The 16,269-nt window shown below is 37.4% G+C and overlaps 1 protein-coding gene across 1 annotated transcript in view; it reads right to left on the bottom strand.

Moving 5' to 3' along the window:
* QSER1 (glutamine and serine rich 1) overlaps positions 1-15,853 on the bottom strand; it is a 51,293-nt gene extending 35,440 nt beyond the window's left edge. Inside the window, exons 1-3 of the mRNA XM_044680715.1 lie at positions 15,779-15,853; positions 14,956-15,117; positions 1,213-4,866 (exon numbers count right to left, since the gene is read on the bottom strand). Coding sequence (XP_044536650.1) covers positions 1,213-4,866; positions 14,956-15,091 — 3,790 coding nt within the window. The 5' untranslated portion in view covers positions 15,092-15,117; positions 15,779-15,853. The remainder of the gene's footprint in view (positions 1-1,212; positions 4,867-14,955; positions 15,118-15,778) is intronic.
* Positions 15,854-16,269: the final 416 nt, after the last annotated feature.

The raw sequence follows: 16,269 nt of genomic DNA, 5'->3' as shown, positions 1-16,269 counted from the left end.
AAATAAAGAAAAAGAAAAATTCATCACTCTGCATGTAGCCATTTTGTTAACAAGCTTCTCTGAATTTTGAGGTTAGTCCTTACTCTCTACCTCTACCTATATAGAGCCTCCAAAAACCCAGGATTCTCTCTATGCCACAACTCAGGAGACATCCCCACACAAGGACACATGTTTACATAGAGGTAGCAGAAATTAAGTATAAACCAGGTAAACTTTGTCCAAAGATGTTTAGAACATCAGTTATTTGGCATCACTTTTGTAAGTTAATGGCTGTTTCAAATCCAGAAGAATAAAACTGTACATGCCAACAGGAGGCTTGACACCCCTTAAAAACAAAAAAATCCCATTAAAAGTTGCCCTGTTTCATGTGGTCTGGTTGCCAGAATCTTTGAATGGGTGGGAAACAGGAGAGTGACAAACATCCTCAAGCCACAGCAGAATATTCAAATCCTGGAGAAGGCATGATGCCATCTGACAAGAATGGAATAGAAAGGAAGACTAAGAAAAGCAGCACCTACTGCTGCACATTCTATAATAACAAAGTTTACTTGGAGCTTTCTCTGATGTCGATTTATATTCTCCCTCCTCTTCAATCTCTGGTCCTAATCTCAATTTATCAACTAATCCTCAGACTATCTTATGCAAAAAAACACTTGAGAACATACACACGTGTCCGCCCACACTTTAGTGACTTTTGCCTCATCAACTGACTGGACCTCAACCCTTAATCCTAGGAAAGCCCTTGGCTGCTTGTTCAATAATAAGATTGATGAATCTATTCCTGTCTTCCTTAACCTTCACTTGTCCCTATGAACTTCCTTCAATATGGACCTTAATTGCCTTGCCTAAGAAAGGACAAACTTCTTAACTGAAGAACTTCAGATGTATTTCCCAACCAAATTTTCTAGAAAAATCTTTGTATGTATTTTCCAGAAGCTACTAAGAAAGAAAACAAAAGCTATGGCCAGCCCTCTTCTTCACTTCTTCACCTTGAAGAAAATAGCAATGAATGCAGCATCCATTCTAACTGAGTAACCACCTCCTCCTGAAAAAGGTATTTGAAATGAAGACACGTTACTTTACAGTCCAATATTTTCTATCCTGTTCCCATCTCATTGTGTACATTAAAAAATTAAAGCCTAAAATAGAGAATCCCATTAGAAATTGTTATGCTAGTGCTGTTAAAATCATGACCCACAATGTAAAATTTACCTGACTTAATTTTTTTATCAGAAGTATCATCCAAAGTTGATAAAACAGTAGAGATGCTCTTTTGAAGATCATTACTACAGCTTCCAGAATCTTCATCATCAGAAGAAAATGACGGTAAAGCTTCAAAATTTTTCTTGAGTTCATCAATTTTTCTAGAAGGACTAAAGCTCCCAGCTTCAGACACTGCAGGTGAAGTAGATGAAGTCTTTGGGAGTTGAGTGTGGCAAGGTGCACGAACAACCTGGGTCCCTGGCCGCCGAGTCCTATTTGGCATTCTTACAGCAGGGGCTGAAAACTGCTGTTTAGGACCAGATTTCAGAAAGTCTAAAAAAGAGGCAATAAATCCTGTTTTCACTTCTGGCTGCTTCTCCTCAACTTCTCTGATCTTCTGTCTCATCTTTTCTTGATGCTGATAACCATCATGACAACATTCTGAAATAGAAGGAGAAAATGGCAAGCATATATCTGTGCCCCTTGAATTCTGACGTTTATTTTGTGGGGGCCATTTCACCTGTTTTTGGTTACTATTGTTATCCTCATCCCTCATCAGCCCCTTTCCTGTAAGTCTTCTTTTCTGAAGGTTGAATTGTATTATATCTTGGTCATCTTCTTCAGTCTTGACACTGATCATATCCCCAGGTTGTGCCATAGTCATTAGAGGAAGTGAGACTTTATTCTGGGACCCTGTAGCACTATTATCACTAGTCATATGAAATTCACTCTCTGAAACAGCAGTTTCTCCACTCAGACTTTTACTACTAGTAACAAACTCTTGGTCTCTAATATTTAACACACCATCAGCAGGGACTTCGTTGTCTTCTTCAGATTCATGAGTAATATTAGAGATTTTATTCACTGTATCAGAGCTTTGCTGCTGCTCCTCAACTGTTGAGGGGGTTATATTTTGATCAGGAGTTTCAAGATGCTTCTGATCAAGGTTCATATTCTTTGAATGAATGATGGGTAAAGATGAAAGGTTTATAGTAATTTGGCTACCATTTAAGGAAATATTGTTTAGATTCTCTGATTTTTCTACCATGGCTGTCAGAGAGTTAAAGTCTGGAGTCACATGTCTAATATCTGCTGACTGCTGAAAATGGGATTTGTGGTCATCACCATTTTCAACTGTTGGAATTGTTTCACTTGAAGCTGATTCAGCAAAATCAGATGGTGTAACCCCACAAGCTACAGCAGTAGCTGCTAAAATATCATCATCATTTGATAAAATGTTTCTCTCATCATTGAGAAGTATTGACTCAGGAAAACACATTGAACCAAGGGAAACAAATTGATTCTTTGAATCATGTTGATTTGGTTGATTAAAGTGGCCTTTTGCTGCTAGATGTTCTTGTAATGGTTTAGAAGATTCTGAAAGATCCATTTTCAAAACCTCGGGATTTTGGGGATGAAGCTGCTGCTGAGAATGTCCTCCATTGCTTTGAATAATCGGACTGTCCAACTGAAGGAAGGGATGTACTATTTGCTGAGAACTCTGAACTGGCTGAATCTGTGTAGATGCCTTTGCTTGGTCTAAGCTTGCCTGCAATATTGACTGTTGAAAAATTTGCAAGTCATATCCAGTCTCAAGAAGCACCTGTGAACTAGGCAAGGGTAGTTGATGGACTTGTCTTAAAGCATTAGTCTGAATCTGAATCTGTGGGGCAGGGTGAATGGCCTGACTCTGCTGTTCTTGGACCTGTACTTCATGAACCTTCGGTAAAAGAGGATGCTGCTGGTTTAATTCTTTTGCATTAGTGTTTATTTGTGAGGACTGCATTAAATTAGATGCTTTCTTAATATCGTGGCTTGACACATTAGGAATTGGTCCAATTGACTGGGTAAGATGTGCCACCGGGCCGACTATTCTTTCCTCCTTTTCTCGCTCTTGTAAAGCAACACCAACAACCTGATCTTCAAGGCAAGAATTACTTCTAATGACACTCTGAGGGTATCTATCATTTGCCTTTGGAACTCTGTAGGCTGGATCTTGAGCATTAATTTCACCCTGGGTTGGTGAGTTAAGAGATGTCTGCTGCCGTAACACTTGTAAATCTTGTACTGGAAATTCATCTTCTTGCTTTGAGGATGTAAACAGAGTAGAATCAGATTTTCTTTTAGTGTAAGATTTTGCATCAGAGGAAGGTCTATTATTTTGTAAAGTTTGTGAATGAACAGGGGATGCAAAAGGAGAGGACTGGGCAGTTGGCAAAAATTTTTGTGACTGTGGTGATGATGATCCTTGAGTGTGAGCACTTTGAGAAGAATGCATAGAAATAAAATTTTGGGTGGAGCTAGAAGCTGGCAAATTCTGAACTTGAGGTGAAGAAGAAAATGGAAGAGAAGGTGATGTTAATGTTAGAGACTGACCTGAAGTATAGTTTTCTGAAGGGCTACCAGCCGACAAAACTTGTGATTGAGATGAGAAATTAACTTGTGATTGACTGACAGTAGATAAACCCTGAGAGTGACCAGAAGAATAGCTCTGAGATTGACTAACTGAAGAAATATCCCTTGTTTGAGTGTAGTTCTCATTTGTAACTGAAGATAAAACCTGCTGTTGATCAGAGGAGTAACTAATTGTCTGACTTTCAGAAGTTACTGTTTGAGATTGCCCAGAAAAAGTCAGTGTTTTGTATAAGGGTGGCAACTTCTCAACTTTATTGTGGGTGTAAACCTGTGAATGAACAATAGATGGCACGTTATGTGATTGCGTGGAAGCATAATTTTGGGATTGGCTAACTGATAAAAGGCTGGGTAGCTGAGCTGTAGAATAAATTTGTGCTTGGCCTGATATCACAGAACTCTGGTTGTGTAAAGATTTGGAATAGCTTTGTTTTAGCACAGGAGGCATCACACTCTGAGGTTTGGGGGTCTTAGCTGACCTTGGTGGTTGCTTTGTAGAGCAGTTTTTTACTTTTGAAGTAGGAAGATAACTGGGTGATGGAATTGTAGATGGGTAAGACTGAGCTAGTCCCACTGAGACCTGGGAGGTCTTTTGTTGTGGTCCTCCATTGCTCACCTGAGTAGAATCTCCAATTGGGTTACAAGATAAAGGTGGCTGCCTGGTTGTATCCTGAAAATCAGCTACACTTGCATTTGAAAAGTAACTAGGTAAGGAATGCTGTGAACCAGCCAGTTGTGCCTGAATAGCCTGAGTATTTGAAGGCCGCTGATGGTGTTTAATAACACTACATTCTCGAAGAACTCTTTCAATGGATGTAGTAGAACCAGTAAAAACTGTTGAGCTATAGGCTTGAGAAGCTTGTTGGCCTCCTCCAAGGGGTGAAGACAACAAGCCAAACTGAGGTTGTAAAAGATGGGGTGCAGACTCTTGAGCTGAACGATATGTAGAAGACTGAGGTGGTACACTGGTACTTAACACAGAACTGCCCAAGCGTTCAAATGCCAAAGCAGTTGGAATAGTACCTTGTGAAGTCTTGACTTGTAGCAAAGGGTCATGAGGATTTAAAATACCATTTGAAGTATTATTGAAAGTTGAATCTTGAAGTGTCAGAGGTGGGGTAGTAGCAAAGTTTCTATTGCTGAAAGTGTTGGGATGCTGATAAGTGGAAAGAGTGGATGTTGGTGGAAATGTCCCAGTGGTTGGCAAAGCTCCAGTAACAAACAGCTCAGATGCTGTTGAGGAATGCATACCTATGAAGAGAGAAAAAATCAAGAAGTATTTGTAAAAACATAGCACAAACAAACATCTACATATGTAGTACAGATTTTACAGCAATGAAAAATTCTCATACCAACCTTACATCTTTAAATACAAGGAAAAATAAATAGCAATGACTCTTGAAAATCCCTGAATTATCCCAAAGTAATAAAGTTTTATTAAATCAGAAATATATATATACATTTTAAGTTCACATATAATTGGAATTCATCTTTTTTTACAACAGGGTAATTAAAAATGTAAAGCCAAATGTACATATTTCACCTTCAAAAAGAGTCTAGCCAAAAACCAAATTACAGTTAAATGAGTAAAAAATTACAAATTAAATTATTAAGCTGCTCACATGCTAGTGACAAAATTCATATTAAAATGATAAAAGAACACATTTTTGTTAAGACACGTTTTCCTTATTTTTTATTCCTTAGCAAAAAATATTATAAGAGATGCAAGACTGTAATAAAATGAGGTGGTAAAAGCTCTTTCGATATGGCCCTAATATGTAGGTTCCACTTCTACTTCAAATATCCCTACCTCCATTAAATATCAAAAAGTGCTCCCTCCAACTGTGAACTGATCCATCCATTCCAAAGAGCAATTTGGAATCATGTCCAAAAGGGTTTAAATCAGTGCATACCTTTTGATCCAGTAATTTTACTATTAGGACTGTATCCCAAAGAAAGCAAAACAAGAGGAAAGAAACTACTTGCATTTGTATATATAGCTGTTCTTTTTGTGGTGGTAAAGAACTGGAAATTGAAGAGATGTCCATCAATTGGGGAGTGAACAAAAAAATTGTAATTTATGATGGTGATGGGATACTATAGTGCTATAAGGAATGGTGAACAGGATGATTTCAGAAAGAGCCCAAAAGATCTTCATGGACTGATACAGAGTGAAATAAACAGAACCAGGAGAACATTGTACAGAGTAACAGCAATATTGTGGAATAATCAATTGTGATAGACTTAGTACTCCCAGAAATGCAAAGAACAGGGACAATTCTGAGGGACTTAGGACAAAGAACTGCTGGGAGTCAAAATGTAATGATATTTCAATTATTTATTTGGGTTTATGTTATTGGATTTTGGTTTTATAAGATTATTCAAAAATGAGAATATGGGAAGAAATAAAATAATTTTAAAACTAAAAAGTGGCCTCCTTACAAAGATGAGAAAATGTCTAGTACAGTACTAGCAACAAGTAATACTAGCAACTAGTAATACTAGTAAGTATTCTAACAATTAGTTTTTAGTTATTATGATGGCTATATTAAGAGGTTATATGGTAATAATAAGGCAATAGTAACTCAACTAAACAAATTAACCCTAAATTAATTCAAAATTATACTTATGTTATTCTATCTTACCATGCCTACATATTAACTTCCATTAATAATGAATGCTCTAAAACCAGAGCCATGTGGCACACTGAAGAAAATTTTGGGCTTCAGAGTTAGAAGACGTGGACTCACATCCTTCTAACTCTTGGGCAAGTCCCTTAACCTTTATGTACCACAGGAACTACTGCAAATTTCTCTATCAAGCCAAGACAGGTGCTATGTGATGGTGGAGGGAGTGTTCACATCAGGAGATTTTTCATGCTAAAAGAATCTTTATATTTCCCACTGCCTATTCCCTAGATAGACGTGTTATATAGAAATGCAGAGAGTTGTGTAAGAAAAGGAAGTGGTACAGAGAAAGCATGTAGGACATAATAGGAGACTTTAAATTCTGTGATTTGTTCTTTCCCCATCCCTACAATAAAGACTCATTCACTATCATGCTCTCCAAATTTAATCCCCCAAACAGATTTAATACCAATCCCAACATCTCCAGAAATAATGGCAGCAGTGGTCTAACATGTATGTATGTACCTGTGTGGTGTGGACAGTAGACTTCAAAGATAACTGAAGGTTAGGGAATAGCTGGGGTCCCATGGTAATCCTTCTTGATTATATAAAGTGATCTAAGTGATTCCTCAGGCCTCATACACCAAATGAATGGTAAAGATGAATATAAAGGAGTTCTGAAGGCCAACTTGTTCACTCAGCATAGAAAAGGCAGTAAAATATCATTTGTACAACTGGACATATATTTACTTCTGACCTACAGTACTAGTTACTATAAAGAATACTGAATTTGGAGTCAGGAAAGATCTGGGTCTGAACCTTAATAAAAATAGCTCTTTCACAGGATTATAAGGAAAGAGCTTTGTAAACTTTGATGTGGTCTTCTGATTTCCGATATTATCATAGTGCCTACTTTCAAATTTTCTTAGGCAGATATTTTTCTTAGGCGCTTAAGGGCTTGTATGTCTATTAACAACATCATACTATTATGTGTTCTATACCTTGTCCTGTCTCTACTCCTTGGTTTTTTTTTTTTTTTTTAAATCAAGTGAACTTCAAAAGTGAGTCTAAATAAATTTCTGGTGGCTTCAGCAAATTTAGTAAAAAGAAAAGTTTCTATATATATTTAATAAATACATGGTTATAATGTGGTACTAAGATATTGTGAAATCATCATTCCTTCTTTCCATATTTAAGGTCACTTTTATTTCACAATGAGGAAATTGTAGAGAACATTTCCATTCTATTTAACATTTTAAGAATTCTATTAAAATTACTCTAATTGAGCACTGAAAGGTAAATAAGTATAACTATGAAAAAAATTCAACTATGCCTATATTATATGATTTAAAAGCTTAGAACTTGATGTCAATTTTGTTATAAGCTTATACTGATTACAATGATTTCTAAATTTAAAAAGTTAACAAAATGAATTTTATTCTTTAGAATATTTGAATTTTTAAAATTAATGTAAACAATAATGGACTTCTCCACTAGCAGCAATGCAATGATCCAGGAAAATTCTGAGGGACTTATGAGAAAGAACATTATCCAGATCCAGAGAAAGAACTGTGGGAGTAGAAACACAAGAAAAGCAACTGCTTGATCACATGGTTCGATGAGAATATGATTGATTCTAAACGATCACCCTAGTGCAAATATTAATAATATGAAAATAGGCCTTGATCAATGACACATATAAAACCCAGTGGAATAGCTTATTGGCTTGAGGAGGGGGGTAGAGGGAAGGGAGGCAAAGAAAATGAATCATGTAACCATGGGAAAACACCCCAAATTAATTAATTGATTTTAGTTTTAGGGAATTAAATTAATAAAAAAATAATGTAAATAAAATACAGAAATTTACAAAGGTATCAATTATCCTTTGAAATAGGTCATAAAAGTCTTCTGTGTCCTTTTTAATATCTTGTGATAGCTCTGCTTATTAATAAAAGGATTTTTTCTGTTTTGGGAAGTATCATATAACATATACAAATGAATCTTCCACAACTCTGCTATACTACACACACAGCCTTTAAGTAGGAAAATTTAAATTAAACAGGTCTTTTCTACTTAGAATAAAGTGCTATTCCTCTTAGGGGGAGAAGTGATTTATAAAGCTAGAACCAAACACCACTAAACAGATATATATATATACACACACACACACACACACCCATATTTATGTGTGTGTATGTTTATATACATACTGTGAAGTGTGAATCAGACTTTCTTTGTCTAGCATCAGCAACTTTTAAATTAATCAACCAAAAACTGAAAACACCCCTATTTAACACTTTGTTAGCCATCAAGTAAGAGAATTCACAAGTCAATTACTTAAAGAGTTCACACACTCAGAAACTCAATTAGTCAGGAACTTGGGAATCCTGTTGATGGGAGTTTACACCTTCAGAGGATGAGAGGTGTAAATCCCATAGACACTGGCCCCCTGGGCAGTGCTGGGCAATTTGGAAGCTGTGATTAGCCCCTGTGAAGAGGGAAATGGATAAAAAGGACTATAAAAGTCCTGATCTTCTTCAGCAAGAGAGTATTCTGGATGCAGTCTTATAGAGATAGTCTTCAGGAGGTTGTCTTCAGAAGTGGTCTTTGGCTTGAATCTTCAGCTTAGAGCTTTGGTTGGTGACTTGCCTCTTTGAGGTGACTCTGGACTTGGACCTTGGCTCTTGGACTGTTTTCTGGGTGAGTGAGTAGCTGGTCATCTTTTCCTGGCTTCTGGAGGGATTAGTTCTGGAGAGGCCTTCCCCTCTTGGAGGAGACCATGTAGATGGAACACTGGGTCCTTCAGTCAAGGATTAACAAGCCCTGATAGGTCAGACATCTTCTCTACTGTCTTTTTGTAGTCCTCTACTTTTACTCTTTCCACCCTTTTGTGTAAATAAAAGCTTCTAAAAGTCATTTTGACTTCGACTATAATATTTTTGGATTGGCAACCATAAGATTATTTTAGAATCCTCACATATTTAGTCAAACCCTTAATTTAATTCCTAACAATACATGTGTGTGTGTACACACATACACACACACACACACACACGTGTGAAAACGTTAGTCTCAATAGTTTTAAACATATAATCTTATCACTCCCAAAAATCTTAACTTAAACTCCCAGCTTAGAGCTGAGTTCAGTGTGCTCAGAGTGGGAAGCAACCACACCAAGAGCAGCCCCTTCCACACTGACCCCCCCCCCTCTATCTAGCTTCTAAGCCAATTTTAAACTAACCCAGGAGAGTTGCCACATTCCTAGCTGTGAGAGCAAGGAGAAAGCTCTTGCCTTTTCTCACTTTCCCTCCCAAACTTAGCCTTTGGCTAAAGCATTTTAGTTGCCCTCCATTTTTAAACTAGTTAAGTTAGGACATGGCTGTGTATGGTGTTTAAAATTATGGCCCAGACTCTAAGGTAATAGTTTCCTCTCCATTTGAATTAGCTTTTGTTCCCAGAGAACTTTACTGAGTTCAAACAGTTCACGGCTTCAGAATGACTTTGTTACCCGTTATCTATTTCTCCTCAAGAAAGTTAGTTTAATAACCTACAGACTCAAATAGAAAATCATCAGAAAAGCTTGAGTAATCTCAATATTAAGAAGAAAGATTCCTCTAAGCCCACTCAGTTCATGCCTCAAGCTGATTACCTCCTCTCTTACTTTGTTCAGCTTTTGGCCACACATGGCCCAAACCCATCCTCTCCACCCGCCCCTGCTCGACTTCTCCCTCTTTCTCCCCTGCCTCCTCTCCTCCCAATCCAGCTCTCACCTCTTCCTCTCCCCACTTTTGACTATGCTTGATCTCCCTCTGCCTTGGCTCTTTCTTCTTCCTCCCCTGTCCTAGTCCCTCCCTCCTCTACCCAGCCTACCTGCCCATCCTACCCTCTCATCCCTCCCCTGCCCCTTCCCCCTGCCCACAACCCTGTCACCCCACCCCCAGACCAACCCCTCCCTCTCAGCTCACCCACTCCTCCCCCTCCCCTTACTACTCCATAACAATCCAAATATCCAGCCAAAAGGTAGAAAAAGCAAATAATTTAGTTTCCTTTAGGGAAATTTAATTTCCTTTAGGGAAATACCCACTTTCAATAAAACAATAAAACTAGAGATGTGGTGTCTTTAAGGCAACATATGCCCTTCACCCCCTCCAAGATATTGAGAGATTCAAGCAAAATACCCCTTCCTTTGAAGATGAGCCTACCGTAGTTATTGGCCCCAGACTGACCCTAAATGGCATGTGAATAATGAACAAGATTATTTAAGACTATGCCAGGCTAGAAAGGCATTACTAACAGCAAGGAGAGCTTGTTCTGATAGGCCTGGTTCATGGACAAAGTTCAAAAATCTTAAGCAAAAACAGGAGGAAAATTCCTCCCAGTTTATGGATAAACTTATTGAGCTGGGAAGTAGATATATAGACCTGGATCTTCCCAGAAAAAGGGATGTTAGACAAACACGGAGACAGTTCGTTAAAAATTGTTGTAAAGTGCTCAAAGACTATTTTAAGACTAGTTGCCAGGGCTGGGCCACTATGGATCTCAAGGAATTGAGGAGAGTAGCAGTTTATGTCTTTATGGCCATGAAAAGAAAGATGAAGAGAACAATGGCTTAGTGGGGGAATTAAGGAAAGAAATAAAAAAATTTAAAGGAGGAAATTAAAAAAGAAAAAGAAAATCAAGGAGTGGCCATAGCCCCTTTGCAAGAATCTCCAAATCAATCATTAATATGTTACCTGTACGTAATGATGATCTGTAAAAAGTGCAATCAGACAAATAGATATAACAATTTAGAAATAATAAAAATTATAGGAATAAGAATCCAAATGAGACAAACAATAACTCACATCAAAATACCCAAAACGGGGCTCATCCACACTATACTCAAGTGAAAATCCCCCTCAGCGTGGAAGATCCCAGAGAAATAGCCAAGGATCTTTATGAGATGGGGGAGGAAGGGTTATAGAGCTCTGGAATCAGAGAGTGACACCTTTGATTTCCCAGACCCTGCTGTTTTAATGCCAGTTATCCCAGTCAATCACCCCCCCCCCCATAATGGTGAACCTCATATAGCCCTAAAAGTCTGAAACCTATTATTATGATTGCCTTTTAAGACACTGGAGCATCCAGATTGGTATTGAAGAGTAAACATGATTCTGAATGCAATTCTATTGGCTCTCTAAATGTAGTAGGGGTATCGGGGCCACCCCTAAAGGTCCCAAAGTTTTCCCCTCGAATGGTTTCTGTGAGATCCCTATCAGTAAAACATTCTTTCCTTCTGATGCCTAGCTCCCCTACTAATTTGTTAGGAAGAGATATTTTATGCTCAACATCCCATTTGCATGCTTACACTGTGTGTGAATGCTATGTGAACATACGGAGGATAAAGTTTTGTTGTGACCCTGCCCCTCTCTCTCTCTTCTTCCCTGAATGCCACTGCAGAAGCTGGCTGAGAGCCAGCAGGAGAATCTACACACATGGTCATACTTTAGTTAGAATATCAGACTTTGAACTTCTATTTCTTATTGTTATTTCTTCTACTTCAAGTGATTATTAATAAACTTAGTGAAATATAAGAACTTGGGAGTTATTGACTGATATTAATTTAAATCTTACAAATTAAATACAACACAGCTGGCATTTGAACTCAGCTTCTTTGAAAAATCCAGTATTCTCACAATTCCTCAAGGTTTCTTACGAATCACAATCCTAGAAATTAATTAGCTCCCAATAGTCTAAAATTAAAAAACTTTTTAAATACTCCATTATATGGCAGATTAACACTGTTCTCTATCATCTTCCAAGTATCATTAGCAGTGTCTCAGCAATCTTCCTTGCCAGTACCCTAGAATGTAAGCAGTTCATTTGGATTAAATGACTGATGTGGGTAGCAAGATCACGGTCTCATTCAAAGAACTAGCAACTCGAGCAGTCTCCATGACTAGGGAGTATAGCAATAGAACTGTGAGAGAGAAGAGTGGCTCCAGAGACACTTGGTTGGTTCTCAAGAATGCTTTTTATCTTGAGTTATGATATGAGAAGGAGTTGATTGTTGGGCCACAGGAGCACTGTAACTAAGGAGCAGATGTCACTTTACTCCTGGTTCACTTCTGTCTGTGTGGCTTTACCCATAATGCACCTAGCCACTTATATTATGCTGTCTCCTTATCTTATATTCAATTCTCTCTTAGTTACTTTTCTTCTGGGCTTCCTAATCCAAATACTACGATTCTCCTTGAAAGGAAAAACAAAAACAAAAACCCAGAAACAAGGAATAGCTTTACCTCTTGTCCTCTGTTATGCCATTTCCCAACATGGTAGATCAATTCCTTCACTGATCTTCTTTTCACTGATGTAGCCCCAAAATGCTATCTGTTGCCATGAACTATTCTCTCTAGCCTCACAACATTTTCATTGTGATGCTTCTGATATTATTAAGAAGCCATATCTCAGGTATCTGTTGGTGATGGAATACTACTGTGCTCAAAGGAATAATGAACTGGAGAAATTCCATGCGAACTGGAACAACCTCCAGGAATTGATGCAGAGTGAAAGGAACAGAACCAGAAGAACATTATACACAGAGACGGATACACTGTGGTACAATCTAATGTAATGGACTTCTGTACTAGCAGCAATGCAATGATCCAGGACAATTCTGAGGGACTTACGAAAAAGAACACTATCCACATTCAGAGGAAGAACTGTGAGAATAGAAACACAGAAGAAAAACAACTGCTTGATCACATGGGTTGATGGGGATATGACTGGGGATATAAACAATCACCCTAGTGCAACTATCAATAATATGGAAATAAGTCTTGATCAGTGACACATGTAAAAACCAGTGGAATTGTGCACTGGCTATGGGACGGGAGCGGAGGGAGAGAACACGAATCTTGTAACCATGGAAAAATATTCCAAATTAATTAAATTAAATTCTCCAGAAACGCGCCCCCCCCAAAAAAACCAATTCAAAAATGTTAATAAAAATGACAGTCCTACTCTAATTTACTTATTCAGTGCCATACCTATCAAACTACTAAGAAATTTTTTTATTAAATTAGAAAAAATTATAACAAAGTTCATTTGGAAGAACAAAAGACCAAGAATATCAAGGGAAATAATGAAAAAAAATGTGAAGGACTGGGGTCTAGCAGTACCAGATCTTAAAATATACTATAAAGCACTGGTCATCAAAACAATATGATACTGGCTAAGAGACAAAAGAGAGGATCAGTGGAATAGACCTGGGGTAAATGTCCTCAGCAAGATAGTATATAAAACCCAAAGATCACAGCTTTTGGGACAAGAACCCACTATTTGACAAAAACTGCTAGGAAAATTGGAAAACAGTATGGGAGAAATTAAGTCTAGATCAACATCTTACACCCTATTCCAAGATAAATTCAGAATTGGTAAATGACTTATAAATATAAAGAAGGAAACTATAAGTAAATGAGGTGAACATAGAGTCGTATATCTGTCAGCTCTATGGGAAAGGAAAGATTTTAAGACCAAGCAAGAAATAGCGAATATTACAAAATGTAAAATGAATAATTTTGATTACATTAAATTAAAAAGATTTTGTACAAACAAAACCAATGCAACCAAAATTAAAAGGGAAGCAACTAATTGGAGGAAAAAAATCTTTATAACAAACCCCTGACAAAGGTCTAATTTCTCAAATATATAAGGAACTAAATCAAATGTACAAAAAAAAAATCAAGCCATTCCCCAACTGATAAATGGGCAAGGGACACGAATAGGCAGTTTTCAGATAAAGAAATCAAAACTATCAATAAGCACATGAAAAAGTGCTCTGAATCTCTTATATAGAGAAATGCAAATCAAAACAACTCTAAGATACCACTTCACACTTAGTAGATTGGCTAATATGACAGCAAAGGAAAGTAATAAATGTTGGAGAGGATGTGGCAAAATTGGGACACTAAAGCATTGCTGGTAGAGTTGTGAATTGATCCAACCGTTCTGGAAGGCAATTTCAAACTAAGCTCAAAGGGCTTTAAAACACTGCTTGCTCTCTGTTCCAGCCATACCACTGCTGGGTTTGTATCCCAAAGAGATAATAAGGAAAAAGACTTGTACAAAAATACTTATAGCTGTGTTCTTTGTGGTACAAAAAATTGGAAAATGAGGGGATGCCCTTCAATTGGGGAATGGCTAAACAAATTATGGAATCTATTGGTGATGGAATATTATTGTGCTGAAAGGAATAATGAAGTGGAGGAATTCCATGTGAACTGGAATGACCTCCAGGAACTGATTTAGAGTGAAAGGAGCAGAATGTTGTACAAAGAGATGGATACACTGTGGTACAAACAAATGTAATGAACTTCTCTACTAGCAGCCATACAATGATCCAGGACAATTGTGATGAGAAAGAACGCTATCCACATCCAGAGAAAGAACTGTGGGAGTAGAAACACGGAAGAAAAATATTTCCTTTATCACATAGTTTGATGGGGATATGACTGGGAAAGTAGACTCTAAATGACCACTCTATTGCAAATATTAATACCATGGAAATAGGTCTTGATCAACGATACATATAAAACCCAATTGAATTGCTTATTGGCTATGGGAGGAGGGAGGGAAGAGGAGAGGGAAAGACTATGAATCATGTAACCATGGGAAAATACCCCAAACCAACTAAATAAATAAATAATATTTGAAAGATTTTCAAAAATGTTACCTGTCTGCCATGATGGAGCCCTGAATTGTGGTAAAAGCGTAGTTCCTGAAGAAGTGGCCGGAGCAGTTCGGGATTCAATAGCAGACAGGAAATTCATCACGGAAGATTCTTTAGTCTTAGGGCCAGCACTGTTCATATTAGTATCAAATATTCCAGAAAGACCTACATGTTAAAATATATTACAAAAATACACATATTATTTCCACCCTTATTTACAAAGACAAATTCTTAAAGTTTACAATTAATTTGAAATAAAGAATAATGCTGAGCTTCAGTTAAATTAAAATTTACTTAAAGAATCCTTCAGTCTCTTAGGGCTTGGTGGTGCCCACCTATAACACTTGACAGTGAAGGAGGCTAAGGTCAAAAGATGATCTGAGTTCAAGAGTTCTGAACTGCAACAAGGCAAAGGCAAACGTCTATCAGGTATCCATTCCTAAATCCAGCCCCAAGATGGCAAACACGCTGGAGCCAACAGGCTGCCTAAGGAGGAATGAATCTGCCCACCTCTGTGCTGATATGGAGTGAGAGCAGGCTTGTGAGTAGCTGCTACTTCCAGTCTTGGCAAAATAGGGAGACCTAGTCTCAAAAACAAAACTACAATTTTATTTCTCTAAATATGATGTAAAAAATGCTTTAGCCTAATAAATGTCTTATCTTAACTAATGAATCAGTATGATAGAAAGTTTGGGTTTTCATATTTGAGTTTCCTTTCAGGATGAATCTCTTTCATCCATATTCACAACTGAAAATATGTACACACTGAAGCCCCCTCCCCTTCATCTGTGGGGATTCATGACAGACTTGATAATAGGATTGTTACCAGTGGAATGATGTGTGTTGGCATATCCAGGAAGCTGATTAGAGGCTCCATAATTCTGTCTGTGAAGAAGATCCGTTTCAGATTGTGATGAATGTCCTCCTCCATAGTTTAAACTAGAGAATATTAAAAGTATAGACTAAAGATAATATGTCCCATACCACAAATAGATAAAATTTAGATAAGTCAAAAAATTTTAAGCAATATTTAATTAACATTACAATAGAAATAAATCAATGAAATAAAGTTAGCTTGATCAAAATAAACAAAGAATTTGTGATTTTTCTCTTATGGAAGGGAAATTCCTGGTAAAAAGAACTTCACTAAACAGGGACTTACTTGAAGGAGTCCAGTCAGATAATTTGAACCTAATCTGCCTAATTCCAAACCCAGGACTCTGCCTATTTTGTCACAATGAAAAAAAGTTTCAATGACAAGGAAAAAAATTTTTTTTCTTAAGGTATGGCATCTATATTTAATATTTTCCTCCAGAG

Source organism: Gracilinanus agilis, chromosome 6 (genome assembly GCF_016433145.1).
Source record: "Gracilinanus agilis isolate LMUSP501 chromosome 6, AgileGrace, whole genome shotgun sequence".
Taxonomy (NCBI): domain Eukaryota; kingdom Metazoa; phylum Chordata; class Mammalia; order Didelphimorphia; family Didelphidae; genus Gracilinanus; species Gracilinanus agilis.
Note: the sequence above shows the minus strand (reverse complement) of the source record. Positions and strands in the feature narration are given on the sequence as shown.